Source organism: Magnolia sinica, chromosome 5 (genome assembly GCF_029962835.1).
Source record: "Magnolia sinica isolate HGM2019 chromosome 5, MsV1, whole genome shotgun sequence".
NCBI classification, from domain to species: Eukaryota; Viridiplantae; Streptophyta; class Magnoliopsida; order Magnoliales; family Magnoliaceae; genus Magnolia; species Magnolia sinica.
This window is the reverse complement of record NC_080577.1, coordinates 21288945-21311858: the sequence shown is the minus strand read 5'-3', so window position 1 is coordinate 21311858 and position 22914 is coordinate 21288945. Positions and strand designations below refer to the sequence as shown.

Genomic DNA, 22914 nt, shown 5'->3' with positions numbered 1-22914 from the left:
CGCCCCTACTGATCCAAATGATCAAGACAATCGGTCTCCCATGCTTCAAGCCTCCCTCAATCTCAACCTTCCCGCCAGGCCTCCTTCTCTTTCAAACAGGTACGCGAATTGTTCGGGACCTCTGCCCGTTTCCCTTAAGAACATCGACCTCCAGCTTCGGCGGTAAGAGACTGATTCGTTATCCCCCACCTCGACCCCGCGGGATTTGATCCCTGCTGAATCTCACTCCGTCGTCTCCTTCCCTCCGACCGACTGCGACAGATCGATTATCGCTCTCTCCCCACAAGCCATCTTTGATCCCCTGATCATGGAAGATTCCGCTTTAGTTGCCTTATTTCAGGAAGGAGCAGGAGATCACATAATAGATGCTGAGCCGATCCAGGTTAGAATGGGCTCCCCATCTCAAGAAATGGAAATGGAGGCTGCGGCTGCGAGATCAGAACTGGTGGCCTCCATCCAGAAAAACAGTGGATCAGAGATGCTATGAGCCACATCAGAAGATCCTTAGGGGTCTCTTTCAGGGATCATCCTGAAGATTTTTTGGCTCTTTTCCACTGCATTGAAGCTCGAGGCAAGCCTTTGAAATGTCAAAAATCTCCAAGAAAATTTCATGTAAAGCCCATTAGAAACAGAGAGTTGCAGAGCCTCCTAACCAGTCCTGGACATAATTTGGAGCCTACAGAAGGTGTTATCCGTGGTGGCCGTAGGGGAAGATCGGTTTCAAAATGCAAATTCTATCTTGGAACGTTCAAGGCGTGGGCTCCAAGAAGAAGCGCTGCCTGATAAAAGATATCACGGGAAGAAGTAAAGCTGTATTATCTGCTTCCAGTAAACAAAATGTCCGGCTTTTTCGTCTTCTCTTCTAAATACGCTTTGGAAAGTTCAAAATGTTAAATGGGAGGCTTCAAATGCGGCAGGCAGTGCGGGTGGGATTCTTATTACTTGGAACTCAGAAATTTGGTCGATGGGTTGTAGTCGGATCAGTGAATTCTCGGTCTTTGTGGTCCTAAATCAGATTGGATCCAATTTCTCCCTCCTCATTTCTTCGGTCTATGGCCCTAATCATGCTGACAGGAGACCTGATTTTTGGAAGGATCTTCATGCTGCCAGGGAAATCTTCGACAGTCCGTTGTGTATCGGTGGCGACTTCAACATCACGAGGTTTGCAGAGGAGAGATCTCAGCCTGGTCATGTCTCTGCTGCGATGCGATCGTTTTCTCGCTGGATTGATGAGCATGAGCTGATAGATATTCCGTTATCCGGCTCCAGATTTACTTGGTCAAATATGCGTGACCCGCCTTCCTTTGCAAGGTTAGATCGCTTTCTTGTTTCTGTAGATTGGACCGAAACTTTTTCGAATGTTTTGCAGACGCTTCTCCCTCGGCCAACGTCTGATCATGCGCCAATTCTTCTCTCTATGGAAGAGGAAAATTGGGGCCCTAAGCCGTTTCGCTTCGATATTTCGTGGCTAAAGATTGAAGGTTTTGATAAGCTCATTTCTGACTGGTGGAAGGAGATGAAGGTTGATGGCTTCGCAGGATTTAGACTCAGTAAAAAGCTGATCATGTTAAAGACTCATTGTAAAGCTTGGAAATCAGATTTTCTCCTCAAACGGCAGGCCGAAACCGGTGATATATTAGGCCAAATTCACTCCATTGATGCTGCCTATGAAGATAATCCGACAGATAGTACATTGTCATCTAGACGCGCTGAGCTTATCAATGTTTATTCAGCTCGGGTTTTAGAGGAGGAGATCTCTTGGAGACAGAAGGCTAGGTGTAAATGGATAAAGGAAGGCGATAAAAACACTCGCTATTTTCATGCTATTGCGAGTGCTTGGGCAAGTGTTAATAAGTACACTGTCTTTCGATAAACGGGGAGTGCACGAAAGACAAGCAGATGATCTCCGATGAGGCCATTTCTTTTTTCTCCAATCTTCTCAAGTCAGATACCCATCACATGCCTACCCTCGATTTCCTGCCTATGGACCACCTCGATTTCCTGCCTATGGACCAAATATCTGAGTTGGACACTGCCTCCCTAGAAGTTGGCTTCTCCCCTGATGAGGTCAAACCCGCTATTCAGTTGCCGGCAGGGGACAAAGCCCCGGGCCCAGATGGATTTCCTATCTTATTTTTCCAGCATTTCTGGGAGCTGTTACAGGGGGACATCCTTGATTTCGTAAATGAATTCTACGAAAGGGGTCAATTATCAGATACGCTTGGGGCCACTTTCATTGTCCTTATCCCGAAGGTGCAGGGGGAAGACTCACTACATAATTTTGGGCCTATCAGTCTTCTCGGGAGTCGGTACAAAATTCTCGCAAAAATCCTCGCCAATCGCCTCCAAGGAGTTATGGACAAGATCATTTCCCATCACCAAAGTGCTTTGATCCAGGGTAGACAAATCATTGATAGTGCCCTCATGGCTGCCGAATGTCTGCACTCCAGTCATATATCCGGGACAAGAGGAATCTTATGCAAACTCGACCTCGAGAAGGCCTACGATCACGTTGATTGGAATTTTCTCCTATACATGTTAAAGCGGATGGGATTCGGTGACAAATGGTTACATTGGATGAAGGCTTGGGTCAGATCAGCTACGTACTTGGTTCTCATCAATGGATCCCCAAAAGGCTACTTCAAAAGTTCTAGAGGCCTCCGACAGGGTGATCCGCTATCTCCATTCCTTTTCCTTATTGTGGTCGAGGCACTATCGCGTATGCTAAGAAACGGCCAGGCGGAAGGTATTATTGGAGGTTTTCAAATAAAAGATATGGAACACCCCATCTCTCATATCCAGTATGCCGACGATACGCTCCTGTTTTGCGAAGCCGAGTAGGATAAATTGGGCAATCTTCGTACAATTATCCGCTGTTTTGAGGCAGTTTCAGGTTTGAAAGTAAACCTCAGCAAGTCCAAGTTGATAGGCGTTAATATTAGCGACTCCGACACTCGCCGTTTTGCTGATTTTTTTGGTTGCACCCCTAACAGTCTCCCAACAGATTTCATCGGTCTTCCCTTATGTATTGGCAAGCCCCCGATGGTTTTTTGGGACAAATTCATTGATCGCTTTCAGCTCTACCTCGCGAGGTGGAAATGTAGGTATCTTTCTCTAGGGGGTCGGCTCACTCTGATCAAAGCGGCGCTCTCAAATCTCCCCTTGTATTTCATGTCCCTTTTTAAATGCCCTGCAAAATTTTTACGTATCCTAGAGAAGCTCAGACGAGACTTCCTGTGGCATGGAAGCGAGGATCGAAAAAAATTTCATTTGGTTGCTTGGTCTGATGTCTGCAAACATTATCAGGATGGTGGAGCTGGAATCAGAAATCTCAAAGCTATGAATCGCGCCCTCCTAGGGAAATGGTGGTGGAGACTTGGAGCAGAAGAAGGAACCCTTTGGAATAGGTTGATCAAGTGTAAATACAGGAAATCGGCTCAAGGTTGGTGGACAAAGGGGGTGTCTAAGAATAGTGTTTCTGTTGTTTGGAGAGGAATCATATCTTATCATAGAGTGGTTCAAGCTCAATGCCGCTTCTCCATGGGGAAAGGGGACAAAATTCAGTTTTGGGATGACATTTGGGCGGGCTCCCAGGCGCTAAAACAGGAATTTCCAGATCTGTACAGGCTAGCCCCAAATCCGTCTATAACAGTGGCAGATTGTTATTGTATTCAAGGAAACGCCGTTGTCTGGACTCCCCCCTACAGAAGAAATCTTCACGATTGGAAAGTAGATTCTTACATGAAGCTTCTTCAACATCTAGGAAACTGCCTTCCGCATCCGGAGCAGCATGATAAGCTAGTGTGGCCCCTTGATAGTAAGGGCACCTTCTCGGTTAAATCTCTATACCGTTTCCTGGATCAGAAAACTGAATCTTCAAAACGGATACTTACTGCGAAGATTTGGAAATATAAAGTCCCTCCAAAAATTGCCCTCTTTGGTTGGCTGGTTGGAAAGAGAAAAGTGCTCACTATTGATAATCTGAGGAAAAGAGGGATGTTTTTATCAAACGTTTGCATTTGCTGCCTATCAAACGAAGAAACGACGGATCACCTGTTTGTTCATTGTCCTTTTTTCAATTCACTTTGGTCAACTATCCTCTCCAAATTCGACATTTCCTGGTCCTTTCCTCGGTCCACTGATTCTGTCTTCGCGGCATGGCATGGAGTCCCCCTGGATAAGAACAGAGCTACGGTGTGGCGAATCTCTCTCCTGGCTGCTTGGTGGGCCATATGGGAAGAAAGAAACGAATGATGCTTCAGAGATGAGTCCCATTCCGTCATCCATGTGATAAACATAATTCAACATTTCCTCTCTGAATGGACCCGTCACTCTTCAAACATCAGCCACATCCCTCTTCTCATCGGTACTCACAATGGCAGGGTGTAACTGTTTTTTGGGTTTCTGTTTCTCTTTTTCTTGTTTTTGTTTTTTTCCTCTTCTGGAAGTTCTCAGTTTCGCTGTCTCAGCGGTCTTTACCCTTCCTTTTCTTTTAATGAAATTTTCGTTGCCTCTCAAAAAAAAAAAAAAAAAAAAAAAAAGCCATGTGAATAGACAAAGATGCAAGCATAATTCTGGTTTGGGAAAAGTTTCACAAAAAATTCAGATTTTTATTAGGGTTTTGATTCATTGAAATTTAGGAATGTGGTTATTTTAGGGATTCAAAGGATCTACGGATTAGGGAGTTTTGAAGGAAAATCAAAGAGGGAAAACCCGAAACGGGGGCCCACACGTGGTTACTCGTACAGATGCACGTGCGTGCGTGTGCACGTGCGAGTCCACACGTGTCTAGGTAAAGGAGAAGAAAGAGAGGGAGGATCGAGTGGAGTTTCGATGGGTTTAGAAGGTTGTAATAGAAGGGGAAAGAAGAAGACAAGAGAATGAGAAGAATACATTTTGAAGAAGAGAAAGAGGAATGATGTACCTTGGGAAATCCATCACCAAACAAGCTTCTACCATTCCACAATTCAATTGGAAAGGAGGGTTTCTCACAAACCCTAAAACGCGAGAAAAATTCTTTCTCACAAGAGAGCTTCTCTCTTTTTATTTTCTTCTCAATAACTCCACTAGGGTTAGACTTTCACCTCTCATGTGCTTTTATAATTAAAAATTCAAAATAATTATAACTATACCACTCTTTTTAGTGAAATGGCCAATCATATAAAATAAGAAAACTAAAACATTTATTATAAATCTCAACTATCAAATAAATCCTTAAAAAAAAAAACATAAAGGAAACAAGATTAGAGTCTAAGGGGCCCAGATCTAGAAGATCCGGCGGCCTAATCAATAAGATCCAATGGTCGGATCGACACGAAATAAAAATCCTATGACTAAAATGGTCTCTTAAGCAGCCTACATGTATTATCCCAAAGTGAGGTTATCCTGATGCATGTCCAATGCATGTGGGGTCTTCAAAATGGCCCAGCGGGCTCCATCGGGAACTCGTCTCCCATCCACAAAGAAAGTTGCGCTGATGTGCGTGGTCGTCTCCGTCTCTAGTACACCCGAGTACATCCTCTGATGTTCCCATCAAATTTCCTAGTCATTGATTGGAAGATTGGGACCCACATTTCCTGGTCAAGGGTTGGAATCAAGGGTGGGACCCAAATGATGATTGGTCTGGAAATGATTTGACGATTTGTAGTATTATCAACAAGGACCATCCATTTCCTTATTGAATGGATTGTTAGGGTCAGTCTAGTGGAAGTGATTTTTTTAGAGGGATGGACGACGAAGGGTGGGACTTACAGGATGGATAGTCAAGGTCAACAATTAGACTGTTTGCAATATGATCAATGTGAACCTTCCATTTCCATAACCATTAAATGGACGATTAAGATCATTTGACAGAAATGAGTGGCAGTAAAGGGTGGGACCATATGATGGATGGCTTAGATCAATGATTGGACCATTTGTAGTGTGATAAATTTGTGTGTTCATTTCACTAGCCATTGAAAGGATGGTTAGGATTTTCCAATAAAAGTGACTTTTACAGGATGTGCAATCAAGGGTGAGAACCACATGATGGACAACCTAGATCAATGATCAGAACTGCGATCAATATGGGCAATTCATTTCTCTAGCCACCGTGGATCACATGTGCAAATTTTGCTCACATATGCAACATCCAATTCATTCATCAATTTGATCACATGATATACAATTGACATTGGGAGTTGGAGTTGATCAAGTTGTGGGACAGGTCACACTCATTCATTTAACTTGGACACTTCTTAAATAAATAAACAGTACACCACACATGATTCCCAACTTGTAAGCCAACCAAACACATGCATTATAATTTTTGGGCATCACAATGCCTTTTACAAGAAGTTCCCCAAACAAAGAAATTATAATTGCCCACAATTAAGGGGGAGAACTACATGATGGACATATCCAGGCATTGTGATACCTGGTAATTGAAATCTCCAGGGCATGTAAATGCCCCCAATCCAAACAACCCCTTAGCTTCGAAATATTGATATGCTGGAACCTTTTTGGGTCCATACATATCTATAGACCCCCCTCCTTTTTTTGGGCTATCAAAGGTGTGATCAAATGGTGTTACGTATAACCTCCTTTCTTGTGCCTGGCTGTGGCCTCAAGGTCCTTTGCTAGCATGGGCTTCTTTATTGATGAGAAACATCTTGAGCCATCTACTAGAAAATTTTCGAGAAAGACCCAAAATAGTCATGTTATTGTCAAACTTCAAGCCGTTTCATATCAGGCCAAAACTGTATATTTACTCTCCAAAACCTAGCATAGACTCTTCGAAAGTCTTAACATAAAGCTTTCTACTATAAACCAATTATGAATAATTTGAATTTAACCCAAAAGATCTTATTCCTATGAAACTATGAACAAATTAATAGGTGGATCCTAACCTTGCTGAAGCACTGAAATCTGTGCCCCTAAATTTAGTTTCCTGAAATCATCAATGCCTTTGAGTAGATTTCATTGAATAGGTTCGGTGTACACTGACGCCTGTAAATAGGCAAACAGACTATTGTGAAATATGCTTCCTGAAAGCCTTCGTGGCTACATCATTCTTTCATTTTTTTATGATCACTATCCTGAGATTTAGGCATTCTGTTTAGAGTGTTTCACCATACTTTTTTTTTCTTCTTTTTCAACCATATCAAACCATCCCACTGGCATGCTTGGTTTTGAAGCTAGTTTAACTATGCCTATTTGAGGGATTTAATTTCAATGGAATAACTATCTCCCTTTATTCATCTAATATTCTTTCGTATAGGTTTGGGATTACACAGGATTGGGGTACACTAGGTACAATGCAAGAGATGTGGGTAAAGAAATACTAGGGTAAGCATCTTTCTGAGGTGTAACTACTATTGTTCTTGTCAAAGCTTTGGTAGACAGATAATTCCTGTAGATTTGGATTTTGTTCTCTAGGTGTGTAGTGGAGAACAAGGTGCTTCATAGTTCTCTGTTGTCATGCTTAAAGGTATTCCTCACATATTTTTATAATGAATTCGTTGTTTTTCATTGAGAATTTATTGTTACCACATTTTTCATGGTTACGTGAATCGTCTGTGTATAATATCTTGTTTATAACCTATTCAATCTAAAAGGATTGCATGCTTCTCCTTCTTCTTCCTTTTTTTTGAAAGATGATAATTTCATTAAGAGGCCAAGGACAAAATATACAAAAGAATGAAAGAAAAAACAGAAAAACCCATTAACAAACAGCCTACTTCCACCCCAAAGGGAAAAGGAAAGAGCTATCTGAAGCCAACACCCATTCTATAACCAAAGTTTTTGCCCTCCCAAAGGCAAAACTCATTGTGGCGCTTTTGTTCTTGAATGCCTGACTATATCTTTCTAACCATAAAGCCCACAGCACTGCTAGACAGCTCAGCCTCCGGATTCTTTTCTCCTCTTTCTCCGTTCCCCCTCCGTGCCACGATAGAAGAAAAACATTGATAGACCCTGGATTGGAATCACCCAAAGAATTCCGAAAAGCTGGAAAAAAAACCCACACCTCCCTAGCAAAAGACCAATGAAGGAAGATGTGATTAACAGATTCTACATCTTGCAGAGAGAGAAGGCAGACATTCATAAGAACCACATTCCTCTTTCTCATATTGTCAATAGTTAGCACCTTGTTTCTACCGACAAGCAAACCAAAGATTGAAACCTTCAACAGAGCGCCATATTGCCAAACGAAAGTTGTTGGAGCTGTTGGATCTGACCCTGCGATTTCCCCCTCTTCGCATAAAAACCAGTACAGAGATTTTACTGAGAATTTGACCGATTTAGCCTTCAACCATTTTAAAGAATCCATACTAGAAGCAATCAGAGAAACCTTTACCAACCACTGCAAAAGCACAATAAAATCTTGACATTCTTCATCATCCAAATTTCTTCTACAAAGGGGAAACCAAATAACATCATCGTCCCTCCATGTGAAATATCTACTAACCTTAATACTTGCTTCCGGGGCTAGAACCACTAACCTCGGAAAGGAAACCCTCAAGCTATCGACACCTAACCACCTATCCTCCCAAAACGGAATATTATCTCCATTCCCCAACTCGAAGCCTATCCCTTCCCAAACCTTGTGTTTCAAGGAAGCCACCGACTTCTAAAGATGCGAGGCACAATACAATGAAGAAGATTTGGTCCACTATCCCAAATCATCTAGCCCATACTTCTTTTCTAACAAGACCCTTCATCTTATTCCCCCCTCGATCCCGAACCTCCACACCCATTCCCTAGCAATGCTAGGTTCATTTCCTCTAACTTACTCAATCCTGCTCCTTGTTCCCATGGTTTACACACATCTTCCCACTTCATCAAATGAAACTTACGACTCTCTTTTGTGCCTTTCCACAAAAAATCCCTCCCCCACCTTTCCAAAGCATTTAATACCAACTTTGGACACTTAAAGAGAGACATGAAATCGACTGGACGATTGGACATAGACGCTTGAATCAGAATCATTCACCCACCTCTTGATAGATATTTCAATTGCCAATTGGACATTTTCCTCTCACACTGCTCGATAACTTTATCCCACATGTGTCTAGCCGATTTGTTGATACATAACAGAAGCCCAAGATACGTTTTCAGGAAAGACCTGTCATTACAACCGAATATGGCTGCAAAAGAATGAATTTCTCCTGTAGAGAGCACCCCTCCAAGAATCTTGCTTTTGGAAATGTTCACCTTCAAACTGGAAATCGCCTCGAAGCTGACAATAGATGACCGAAGATTCTACACTTTGAAATCATCTGCCTTACAGAACAAGTGGGTATCATCTGCATGATGGAGGTGCGAATTTTGAAATTTTGATCTGTCCACTCAAAAACCTTTCACCAAGCCTATCTCATCTCCTCTCAATAGCATTTTGTTAGGGGCCTCCGTCACTGAAACAGAAAGATAAGGAGATAAAGGATCGCCTTGACAAAGACCTCTAGATGCCGAGAAGTAACCATTTGGTGAACTATTAACCAGAATCGAAAATTTAGCCGACCTAATGCACGCTTGGATACAAGTTCGCCATTTAGCCCCACAACCCAATATCCCTAGCATATAATCAAGGAAAGACCAATCGACGTGGTGATAAGCTTTTTCGGTATCGAGTTTGCAAACTATTCCTCGATCCTCACTTCTAAAACATGAATCTATACATTCATTCGCTAGCAAAGAACCGTCTACTATCTGTCTACCCTCTACAAAGGCTCTTTGGGATGCTGAAACTACATCCCCCAACACTAACCGAAATCTAGAAGCCAACACCTTTGCCAATATCTTATATGGACCGTCTAGCAAGCTGATAAGGAGAATATCTTTTAGGCTTTTTGCACCTTCCTTTTTGGGAATCAAGACTATAAACATGGCCCCCAATTTTGATGCAATAAAACCCTTTTCAAAAAACTCATTCACAAAATGAAGCACATCTCCCCTAACCAACCCCAAAATTTTCTGAAAGAACACCAATGGAAAACCATCTGGTCCTGAGGCTTTATCACCACCCAACTTTGCCGCTGCCTTCTTAACTTCTTCCTCTATGAAGAAGGGTGGAAAAGGGCAAAGCCCCCCAAAATAAAAAAAAAGAACACCACTCCACTATCTTACCCACAAAACCCTCTACTTCTAACCAAGCTAGCCCAAATCTGAATGGACGGGGACCCCAATTTTCCTCATCTACCTCAAGCAAGATCGGGCACTGGTCAGAAAAAGGCTTTGGCATACTACTCTGATGGATCAGAGGGAACCTGTCTGCCCATTCCATAGAAATAAGGAATCTGTCTAGCTGTGATTTAATTGGTTCGGCTCTGTCGTTCGACCAAGTGAATTTGATACCTCCCATCAGTAAATCCACCAACTCATTTTTAAAATCCAGAAAAAAAATTTCCTGCTTGTGGACAACTGGCCCCCATTTGACTTCTCATGAGTAAACCGCACTACATTAAAGTCCACTCCCAAACACCAAGGAAGCAGCCATCTGTTTTTGCACCTATCCAATTTGTCTCAAAGTTCACCGCGAAACTTTGATTTACATGGCCTATGCACTGCTGTGAACAACCAAAGAAAACCCGATGCCATATCTTTTAGCACAACTGAAACTGAATACTCGCCAATCCAGCTGTCCTCTTTTTGCCACACCGCTGAGTTCCATATCACCAGAATGCCTCCCGCAAATCCTGAAGCATTTGCCACTAACCCTCAGGTGTAACTTTTCCATCTTAGTCTCCTGAAAAGCCACCACTTGAATTTTGAACTTCTTACACAAATCTCTAATTTGAGCCCGCTTCTAGGCACAACCCAGCCCCCTAACGTTCCATGACATTATCTTCACGTAAAACTGCATGCGCCCATACTGTTCCCATTTAAACTGCTCTCTACCAGATTCTCCATTGAGATTGAAGGCCACTGAAAGAGGCATACTAAAATGAACCTGCTTCGGAATAATCGGCCTCTCTCTTTCCTCTAGAAATTCAAAATAAGCAATATAATCCTCTGGTCTGTCCCCAAATCTGACCCCCACTAGATGGGCCACCTCCATGCTTTATTAAATCAATGCATTTACTTCGAGTTAGCTATTTCATGTGTCTTGTTTAGCTACAGGTCAGATACTGTAGAGGAATGGACTAGATCTCATTAGTCTCAAGTTAAGATTAAAACTCCCCTAGAATAATAGACAGAATTGTAAAAAACCACAGATACCCCTATACAAATGCAGAAGACAAAAGGGATTAATAAACAGAAGAAAATAACAAAACTACCCTGGTTGCCCCTACAATGCAATCATGGCAACAGCATGTACATATTTTACACCTTCCCCTTGAAGCTCTACCAATGACAGCTGGGTGCTGTTGTGTTATTGTTGTGTGGATGCTGGACTTGGTCAATAGATCTACTGTCTATGGATCTGTGGAGTTGTGGAAAGAATCTACGTTATTAGTTTCTTCCCAAAAGAAGGGATCCTTACTCTTGCTCGGGTGGTAGACTCTTAGGAGTTTCAACACCCGGTCAAGGGTTCGAGTATCCATAGGTGGTGAAATCCCACTATGGCGTGAGTGTGTGAGGGTGTGTGCGCGTGTGTAAATTTTTTTTTTTTAAAAATCCCAATATTTTGTATGCTTATAGTATGCTTATAAAAGAAGTGTATAAATATTGATTTCTTAATAGCACTGACAATGTTGCAGTATATGTGAGAGTTTATATTATGAATATATGTACGTACATATACATTGGAGCTGATCAGTGCCTCTTGTGGCATGAGAAGTACTGTGCCTACATGTTGCTGCTGCTGCACAGGTTACATAAATGGACATGATCGGAACTGTTCATTCAGTAGCTCCTATAGCTAACACTTCATAGACGAAAAATTGCACTATTTGGACGAGCGTCAATCTTCAGTTCATGGCATATAACTGGACACTTTAGACAAAAATAGCAACACTTCAAAACGTGGAAAAGTGCATACAAGTGGTTAGGACGGCCCAATCGAGGGTTCCAACTCATGGCCCAGTGGTAGACTGTGTTTCAACATTGAGGCCATGCGTTCAAGCCCGCGTTAGCTTTCAAGAACAAAAAAAGGATGGCCCAATCAAGTAGTTGCACAATGTCAGGAGATTTATCAAGTAAATCAAACACCCAACAAGTTGCTGACAGAATGGCATCAAGAGCTCTGCCACCCATCTAGTTAACTGTCATTAGAAATTTAATTTTTATCTTCATTTGTAAAGTGAAGCCAAATGGGTCCCTACTCATGACTCTGTGGTAGATTCTGTGAGTCTCAACACTGAGGTCATGGGTTCGAGTGCCCGTTGTGGCATGTGTGGGTGAGAGTGTGTGAAAAAAAAAGAGTGAATCCAAGTTACATGAATCTCCTTCTGACCACAGAACACAAACTAGTTTGATTAGTTCAATATTAATATCTGTGTCATTTATGTTGTTTCATGAAATACGACTTGACGAAATTCTACCTGAAGTCAGCAGCAGTGACATTTCAAAGGGTCCTAGGAACCATGGCGACTATTGTGGTGCTTCTGTGTGAACCATCAATCAAGTTACATGTGCATTATCAGCTGTCCCTTTTAGCCTTTTGTCGTGGTACACAGGAGGTTTTCTAGTCCTCACAGCGAACCCAACCACTCCAACTGCTTCCATGTGTGCCATATTCAAGCCATCCATCAGATGGGACCAACTATGTAGTTGCCACCATCCTAAAGCATCTGGTGGGCCACAATGTATAAAGAAAATGGATGGCTGGGAAAATTTTGGCTAGATCTTTTAGCTAATGGCGTCTGATGAGTTGACTGGCCTGATATGCCAGGGCCTCGGTGGAGCCCACCTTGTGCCAGAGTGGCACATGTGGCGGCAGGTTGAGGGGCTGAACTTGACATGCATGTGGAATTAGCTAACAAATAAATGGAGTATTTTTCGCTTTTCTTCATGCAACTTGACAAAACCATATTATTGCATTTTTATTTTTATTTTTTATATACAGAATGCAGATTTCCAGATGGCAATCCATCCCACGAGGTTGACCTCAATGACTTTAGAATCATATCCGCCATCTTCAGAGATCAACTCTCAGTCACCAGACCTCAAGGACCCACAATCAGGAACATCTTTGTACAAGAATATTTTAAAGCAAAAACATCGTGGATGCTTAGCAAAGTTAGAACTGAGCGACGGCAACAGCATCTATGCGAAATTGGTGGTAAGGCCCCAGCTTGCATGAACATTTCTGCTTCATGGATTAATATGAAGTATTTCCCCCCAAATATGCTGTAAAATAGAATAGAGGTGCGCATATTTGAATGTGGATTTTAGTGCATCTAAGAGCTATAAAATGCCTTTGTCATTTCTTACCATTTTGTAATGACGTTCAAGCCAACTGATCGCAAGCATTTCAGGTTGGAGCTGATGGGTCCAAGTCACGGGTTAGGGAGATATCAGGGATCAAAACAAATGGATGGAACTATTCACAGAATGCAGTCATTTGTATTGTAGAACATGCTGTCGAGAACCATTGTGCATGGCAGAGATTTCTACCTGCGGGTCCCATTGCACTTTTACCAATAGGCGATAGATTTAGCAATATTGTGTGGACAATGAACCCAAAGGAAGCTTCTGATCACAAATCAATGAGTGAGGATGATTTTGTGAAAGTGGTAAACCATGCATTGGATTATGGATATGGACCTCATCCTAGCTCAAGCTTTCTTGGTCAATATGGAGACAGCCTTTCTTGGATTACAGGAGGTGTTACACCATCTGTGAGCGAATGCTTTCAAGTTCCACCGAAAGTAGTGAAGCTAGCCTCAGAACGGATGGCATTTCCTTTATCTTTAATGCATGCCAACGAGTATGCGTCACACCATGTGGTGCTTATTGGTGATGCGGCACACACTGTTCATCCTTTAGCTGGGCAAGGAGTTAATCTAGGTTTTGAAGATGCATTTGCTCTTTCGAAGGTCATTGCCGAAGGCATCTCAGTGGGCAGCAACATTGGGGAGGTATTTCATCTCTCCTTTCAGTACCTTTACATCCGGTCTTGATGATGGAATTTGTAGCTAGGGCCTGTTTATGGAGGAGAAATCCATTTGGATTTTGATCAGAGAGAATCTCTTACAAGGATGCCAGGCCAGCAATAGCCCTGTCGTTTTGTGGGTGGATCCCCCAAAAAACCATGCGTTTTCTTTCATTGCGCCACCAAAGAAAAATTGTATTTGGGGATTCTTCCTGCAAAATGACAAGTCCATAGCTGACACAGCACCCCTTGTCAAAGATTATCTGATTGAAATTCAAAAAGATATCTCCCATGCAAACTGGCTCTAAGGGTATATTTGGGAGTTGCTGGCTCCAAAGGTAAACACAATTTACTACTGCCTAAAGACAATTGAGGCATGATCCAGACTTTCAGTACATCTCACTTGAGATATGGGCTGGAAGAAGTGGGAAGATGGAAGCTTGCATTAGTTTGGTTCCGTTTTCACACTTCCCCATAAGCAAATTGTACCTTTGCTGGCTTGGGAGTCTGACCAACCACTGTTTGTTGCTACATCCAATCACTGCTGAAGTGAAAGAAGAAGATTGCAACAAGTTTGGAGGGTAACTATAGTGGAACATTAGTGTTGGTTACATCATATGATTACGTTATTCTCGTTGAAGCATGTGTGCACTTGCAGCAGGTGTGTGCCTTGCATGTATTTGAGATTGCTTGACTTTAACCACACATTTTAGCAGGCTGGGTCTATCTTTACCACATCATAATTACAAATGTTCTCTCTTATTTATACAAGGACTGCTACATTTGTGGAACTGGTATAATTCTATTTACCATGAGTCATGAAGATTGCAGTATATCATAAATCATTGAATATTGCATACACTAAAGAATCAATCGTACGAGTATATCTCAAAAAGTGTCTCAAACTTGAAGATATATCAAGGTATTCTGTAACGATAACAGTGGCTGTAACAGCCACCATCATTACCTTTACGATACGGGCCATAACAGCCATTGCGCCCTCTGTAACGGCCTTTACGGCCCCTCTCTCTCTCTCTCTCTCTCTCTCTCTCTCTCTTTAATTGGAAAAAAAAAAAAACCGAAAAAAATGTATTTGCTCCATAATGGACTGTTACGGGGCCATTACAGCCTTTATGGGGGGCCGTAGCAGGCGGTTACAATTCATTTTTTCCATTATGGCCGTTACGGCTGTTACAACCCCGTACCGTGTAACAGTTGTCACTGTTACCTTTACATTACAGCACAGCATATGTACTTGAATATGGAAAAAGAAAAAAGCTTATTGGGTGTTGATCTGCAAAAGGGTGTTGATCTGCAAAACGAGAAAGTTCAGCAATCCTTTGTTTTTACGTATGATGCGAAATTGCTCATTACAATTTACATGTGATGTATCTCCATGCAGCTCTCTTTGTTGAAGAAATATGAAATGGAAAGGAAGCCGGCAAACATTATGATGATGGGAATCCTGGATGGGTTCCAGAAGGCATTTTCTGTCGATCTCGGTCCCCTCAATTTCTTAAGAGCCGCTGCGTTCCAAGGCGCTCAGTATTTTGGACCCCTCAAGAGGAATATAATCTCATATGCCACAGGTGAGCAAAAATGGCCACTGTTCCGCTGAGATGACTTGCTAAATCGGAATCCTCTATTTTCCTGTAGAAAATCACTCTTCCCTGATGGTATTGTAGAAGCAAACTGTTGAATATCATTACGTAGAAGGAAATTTCAATTTCATTGTAGTGGTTGATATGCCTATCTATTAAGAGGAAGTTGGAAGAGTATGATTCTTGCGTCTTCATTGGTAGACTTCAGTGCGGTTATAGCTGATACTATAGTACGAGGAGTTATATGATACTCAAGCTGTGCATGCGCTTGATATACAGGCATTCAGACATTGTACACGTGGCATATATTAACTCAAATAAAACCTACTATATCATGCTGATTGAGACCCTTCATGTGGCATGGATGAAGAGTTCAAAAAAAAATAAAATCATGCTAGTTTGCAACTCAGTGAGTTTTGGATCGGCCTGATTTTCTGGACTTTGGTAACATGAGATCACGCATTTGATGGACAAGTCACGATGGGATGATTATTTTCATCTATCAAATTCGTTCCTTGACCAAATATGCTAAGTTGACTCTATTGAATGCAGTGTTTGAATTATTGTTATCACTACAAGTTTTGCTGGTCGGGGATACGGAAACCATATTAATATTGCCAATAACATTACTGATAACTGGAAATGTGGGAAAACAGAAAATTGATGGAATTTTTTAGTGAAACTTCAAGAGATGCTAAAATACATATAATTTACATATTTAAAAATTAAGAATAAAATTAAAAAAAATGCATACATAATAAGTTTTTATTTCATGAGGGGTTCAAAAGCATGTGTTGTTGTAAGAAATCAGTCTAATTATCTTATCTATCCATCCAACCTTTTACTCAAACATCTAATAGTTTCTTAAAATATATATGATATTTGCTGAGAAATTATCGACAACCGAGAAGGAAACGAAAGAATATGTTCTTGATATCGCCAATGTTACATTAATGATATCGTTGACAATTTACTCACTGCATACAACCATGTGCCGATAAAAAAATTAAAATTAAAATGATTTTTTTAATAAATAGATTTTTGGCTATATCGATCCATTGGCGATATTATCAAAATATCACCGATACACGCGATATTAGTGACACCTAGAATTAACATAGTCGAAAATATTGTCAATACATTGGAGATATTAATACATAGGTGATACAAGTGACACTTAGAATTTACACAATGGAAAATATTAGTGGTACATTGGCAATATTTAGTGATACATCACCAGTACCTGAAATTTCTGAAACTGCTGGTTTTATCAGTATCTCTACTTAGTGTTATTGGCATCTCAGAGGTAGAAATAGAGATAATATTAGGATACTTGGTATTGTTAGGTGGGCCTTCTTTTGGTACAAACGTGGAAATTTTCCTCAAATCAATGTAGAGTTTGGGGAGACAAGCTGAACGCACGGCCCGCATTTATCATTCAGCAGCAAAAAGTATGTAAAAGCACGGATACGCTAAGAGCGCCTGTGTTCTCAACTTCTACTGTAAGTGGGAAGCAAATTTCCGCAACAGGTGCGGGGACACGTCAAATTGCCTACAACAAGTCGTGTAGGGACAAGGGAACCCGTGCAACGAAAAGCTGTGGGCCCACCTGATGTGTAACATCCATCATTGCGCCAGGTCATGGCAGGACTTTAGCGAAAAATTCTGGCAAATCCACCATGGGAAACGAAGGGGATGTGGACGCCCACCATTAGAACCTTCCTGGGACCCACCAAGATGTTTATATGCTATCCAACCCGTTCATACGGTGGTGAGTCCCACCGTGATGAAGGGACAAAGAAAATATGATACTGATCCAAGACTTTGGTGGGTCGTAGAGGGTTTCAATTGCAGGCGTCCCATCTCCACTTTTTCATATGGTGTTGCCTACTTTGACTTTTGGATTTTTTTTTTATTGTGCTCGCATTCTTACATGAGCTGGATTAGATGATGGACGGTGTGGATATCATGCATCAAGGTGGCCATAAAGAGTTTTTGTTGAACGGTTCGCGTCCACCGAAGTCCGGCCAAAAAAGCATAATAAAACCAGAGCTTTTTCCCACTGTACTCTTTACTTTTGAGCCACGCACCTTACTAAGCCCTCCCATTCTTACCTTCCAAGAATACTTCCCTGCTGTACGGATGACTTTTCACAGGTCTAAAATGCCCCTGCATTATCAATTTCACTCCATTCTCTCCCTTACACCCACGTACATGTCTGAACTCATCTTAATCATCCCTATTTCTTCTTTTCACCCATTTTCTTCATTAAATCTTCATAGAATCTCCATCCTACTATCACGTTACATCTTCCATCCTACTTAAGGCTACCTTCATTCTTTTTTTGAAAGGACGTGGATGCATTGATAAACGTGAAATCTTAAAGGCTTTTTTCCGAAGGTCGTGTTTCACATCAACGCACTCTTATTATTCTTCTCGAACACGAATTTCACTGATACGGTGGCTATGGGAGGTAAGGATGCTTAAAATCTGAAGAATTTACCTAGAAGTTCGTGGTCAATTTCATGCACTTCTAAGTCAATATCACGCAGTTATTTGTGAATTTCAAGAAGTTCGCAGCCAATTTCACGAAGTTCCCGGTCAATTTACTGAATCTATCGGTCAATTTCACGCATTTTACCGCAACTTCAAGAAGTGAACGATCAATTTGACGATGTTTTGCAATAAATTTAATGAATTTCTCGGTCAATTTCATGCACTTCTCGATAAATTTCACACATTTATCTGTCATTTTCACTCAAATATCACCGACTCATCGGTCATTTCACTCAATTTGTGGTCAATTTCACTCACTTTGCGGTCATTTTTATTCAGTTTGTGCTCAAGTTCAATCACTTCACAGTCAATTTCACTTCGCGGTCATTTTCAATCAGTTTGTGCTTAAGTTCACTCACTTTGCGGTGATTTTCAATCACTTCAGGACCGAGAAGTGAGTGAAATTCATTGATTAATTGAGAACTTCGAAAATTTGACTGATAAGTCAGTCATATTTGACCTAATACAATGGTGGATTTCTTACTACTTGGTCAAATTCACCTTATACATGTGAATACTAAATGAGTTATATCATTGTGGTTGTTTTCAGAAAATGGTTTCGATAATCATCCTATACTCATATGGTGGGGAGTTAGTAAGCGAAAACAATCGATATACGTATAAGGGTGGAAACTCAAAAACTACTGTTGTGGGCGTCGAGACTACATATGATGAGCTTTTATCTAAAATATACAAGATTGCGAAGAGTACGCTTGAGGATTATGATATTAGGTTGAAAGCATTGTACCTTTGCTTAAACAAATCAATCCCTTAGACTGTAATTGAAGACGACAAAGATGTGAGAATGTTTTTGGCAGCACAGTCGAAGCATCTGGATCTCTACATCCATTTATTCATCGAGACAATGCAGCGCGTTAATGAGGTAATACTTGAAAACCCAGTGGCTTACATTGGTTTCGAACATGACGCCCCGACAGTTGGAAGTTTGGGTGAGGAACATGGCTTGAAATATGAATATATGGTATCACATTCACAGGTTCCTCTAAGCCATACTCCAGTACTCGAGACGGCTCAGACATCAAACTTCATGACAAGTCAAGTAAGCGCGTCAGTTGACTTCAAGCTCAGAAATGAATATATGGCATCACCTTCATGTACAAGAGTAGATTTTTCCTCAACATCCAATGCCAGATATGTAAGTGGAAGCGACATTCCATTGCCTAAGTAAGCTCGAACATCAGACTTCATCACCGGCCATGTCATTGTGCCTTTCGAGAATGCTGGTTTCACCAGTGCAAACCTGTTACTACATTCATATTCACTTGATGACCTGATTGATATAGCCATTGGCTAAACATTTAAGGCCAAGAGCCGATGTAAGTATGTTTTGAGCCAATTTGCAATTCGCAACAACTTTCAATATAGGGTCCTGTATTCCACATCCAAGAAATTAACCGTTGCGTGTATGGAAGATAAGTATGAATGGAGGGTACACATATCTAGGGTGAATAATGCGGGGATATTCAAGATTAAGACTTACACGTCCATACATACATGTGGAATGTCATGGATGAGGAGTGATCACCGACAAGCAAGCAATAAGCTAGCCAGTGAACTGTTTGTCAATTGTATTGAGCAACGCATGAGATTAAGGTCGAAGGACATTATATTCGCAATGCAAGAGAAGTATAATATTCTTATTAGCTATAAGAAGGCATGGCACGCTAAAGAGATTGCAATCAATTGCGTAAGGGGGTCTTATGAAGACTGTTACAAAAAACTCCCGATGTACTTGCATGAGTTAAGGAGGACGAACCTGGGGACAGCGATTGCCCTGCTTGTGAATCCACAGACGATGAGGTTTGAGAGATATTTTGTTACACTCGGACAGTGCGTTAGAAGTTTTCAAACATCTCTGCGAAGGGTCTTGGCCATTGACGGGACGCATCTAAAAGGTAAGTATAAGGGTGTTCTGTCGTTGCTATGGTCTTGGATGATGACAATCATATCTTTCCTGTCGCTTTTGGTATCAGAGAATCAGAGAACAACAGTAGTTGGAACTGGTTCCTTACTTACCTCAATTGTTCGTTAGGGGATCTACCTGATCTTGTGATCATATCAGACCGGCATAAAGGTCTAATGAAAGAAGTTCCTCAGGTCTTCCAAGCAGCAATCCATGACTATTGTGCCTACCATATATATTGAAATTTGGCGGACACGTTCAAAGACAAGTCGTTAGAAATCTACTACTGACAAGCTGTAAAGCCTTGTATGAGGGCTGAGTTTGAAAAGTTAATGATGCACGATATCGAACTTGCCAACCCCCCAGTACATGCATGGCTGAGAGAAATAGAATATGAAAAGTGGGCATCTTCTCACTTTCTAGGAAAAAGATTCAATTTAGTCACTACAAATATAACTGAGTGCGTTAATGCTCTATTCAAATAAGCACGAAAATATCCCATGATTATCCTGATAGAAATGGTCAGAATTAAAATTCAAAAGATGTTTTATAGGAGAAGAGAATCAGCATCATCATTTGTTGGACCGTTGACACCGTGGGTCGAGAAACAATTAAAGGATCTCATATCGAAGGCACAACATGTTCGTTGTCATGTAATTTTTCAGGATGAATACTATACTGTAGGAGACTACAATGATACTGTCAAGCTCAATGAGATTTCCTATACATGTCGCGAGTTTGTAGTAAAGGGCCGGGATTCTCTTCTTTGCATGTTCTTTCAGCCTGTATAAACTATAATCTTCCTCATTATTCGTACTGCTCCCCGTTGTATACAACGAGGAATTACCAGATTCCGTGTACCTAGTACAGGACAACAGCCAATGGAAAATTTCTACTGGATTCAGGGAGTATTGTGTGAGTATCAAGCCCCCGTGACAAAGGAGGTCAGCTGGAAGACCGAAGAAGGTACGAATCCTTTCCCGTGGAGAGGAATGAAAAACAGTAAAGTGTGGACGTTGTAAACAAACGTGGCATAATCGTTGGAGTTGCAAATTTCCAATACCTTCGAAATAATGTAATTTGTAATGCAGTTTTTGTAATACGACTATGAATGTTATAAATCGAATACATTTGTTGCTTTCTTTGAAATTGTGAATTTCTTACCACCACGATTCAGACTTTGAATAAATATTAATGATTGGCGAGATACTTTATGAAAATCCATGTCTTAGAGGGATTTTAGTAACCTTCTACTATTAGGATTGCATTGAAATTAGTTCTAATAAAATCCATGTGAGTAAGATTGCATTGAAATAAGTTCTAATAAATTTGGAATTCTTATCCGATGTCCTTCTTGACATATCCCGATTCATGTCACAAGTTCAAGTTCTTCACTAAGGCCATTTTCAGTCAATAAGACATTCACTTCACGGTGAATTCCATTAATTTCATGGTCAATTCCATTCACTTTATTCACTTTGCGGTGAATTCCATTCATTTTGCGGTCAATTCCATTCACTTCGCGGTCAATTCCATTCATTTCACGGTCAATTCGATTCACTTCATTCACTTTACAGTGAATTCCATTCATTTCGTTGTCAATTCCATTCACTAAGCGGTCAATTCTCTTCACTTCATGGTGAATTCAGTCAATTCGCATGTTCTTTGTCAATATGTTTTCGCATAGCTTGTCCTCCACAAAATGATAAGCTATGCCAAAACAGATCTCAACAAGGGAGTGACTACAATTGTCCTGAAAATGGATGTTCTAGCCAATGGTCCACATTCAATTGTAAAAACCCATCAACTATTTGGATAAGGTTTTCCACCTGGAGAAAGTCTTGAGACATGACTAATCTGCAATGGTGCCAATCCAAACAATTATCCTAACCACTGCGTGAAAGAATAATTCTTTTTCATTGTTGCAGTGATCAAATGACCACACATTCTTTTTCATGGTTGCAGTGTTCAAGTCCCACTTGCAGGCATGAGATCAATGATTTTCACTCCATATTGTAGACCCACATTGTGTTAAATACATTCAAAACATGACACAACTTCAACTATCTTTCTCGGCATAGCCCGATTCAACATCATAAGAACACAATACTCATGCATTTTAGGTAACCCAAAAACTTTTTCCTTAAGGCCAATTTCATTCAATAAGACATTCAGTACATAAGTTGCAAAGAAACATGAAAATGCATGAGGACGCTAGCTAATATATGCAGACATATGAAGTGACTATCATGAGGATGCTAACTAATACATGCAGACATACGAAGTGAGGGAGTCCATATCCATGACAACTCCCTACTGTGAGACCAAGTCCGACGAGGGAGGGGGCACTCCCTCCTTTTGCACACAACACAACACCGCCTTTATCGTGCGCTGCATACTCCGCATCTTACGCTTTAGGTAGTGTTGATCCTTCTTAAGATCGGATATACTAGCCACGATCGCCCCTAAACGCTCATCTAAACCCGGATGTGCATCGGGCACCTCATCTGCATAATCATGTTGAAGGTCAAATATTGCTTATTAGACCCCAGTTATCACATGGTTTTACGTACATGATAATGTTTAACGTCCTATTTTAATAATGTTTTTATTGTAAGGTGAATTTAAGAGCTTGGACTGAAAAGGGTGCTAAAAGCATGGATTTGATGCTTAAAAATCACCAAGGTAAGGGACGGATCTTAGGGGACCGAGATCGAAGAATTCACAAGCCAAAGATCTGAGAAAATCAAGTGATTAAAGAAAAAGAGGCCTGAAAATCATCCTGAATGCAAGATCACAGGGTTCCCACCATCCGTTTA

At 41.1% G+C, this 22914-nt stretch overlaps 1 protein-coding gene across 6 annotated transcripts in view; it reads left to right on the top strand.

The window, feature by feature from the left end:
- Positions 1–15964, top strand: part of LOC131245715 (uncharacterized) — a 29002-nt gene extending 13038 nt beyond the window's left edge. For 5 of the 6 annotated variants that reach the window (XM_058245350.1, XM_058245353.1, XM_058245352.1 and 2 more), the window contains 5 exons: positions 7259–7326; positions 7417–7468; positions 12986–13201; positions 13398–14000; positions 15417–15964. In XM_058245350.1, coding sequence (XP_058101333.1) covers positions 7259–7326; positions 7417–7468; positions 12986–13201; positions 13398–14000; positions 15417–15632 — 1155 coding nt within the window. In that variant the 3' untranslated portion in view covers positions 15633–15964. The remainder of the gene's footprint in view (positions 1–7258; positions 7327–7416; positions 7469–12985; positions 13202–13397; positions 14001–15416) is intronic. The other variant, XM_058245351.1, reaches the window with a different exon arrangement.
- The last annotated feature ends 6950 nt before the right edge of the window (positions 15965–22914 follow it).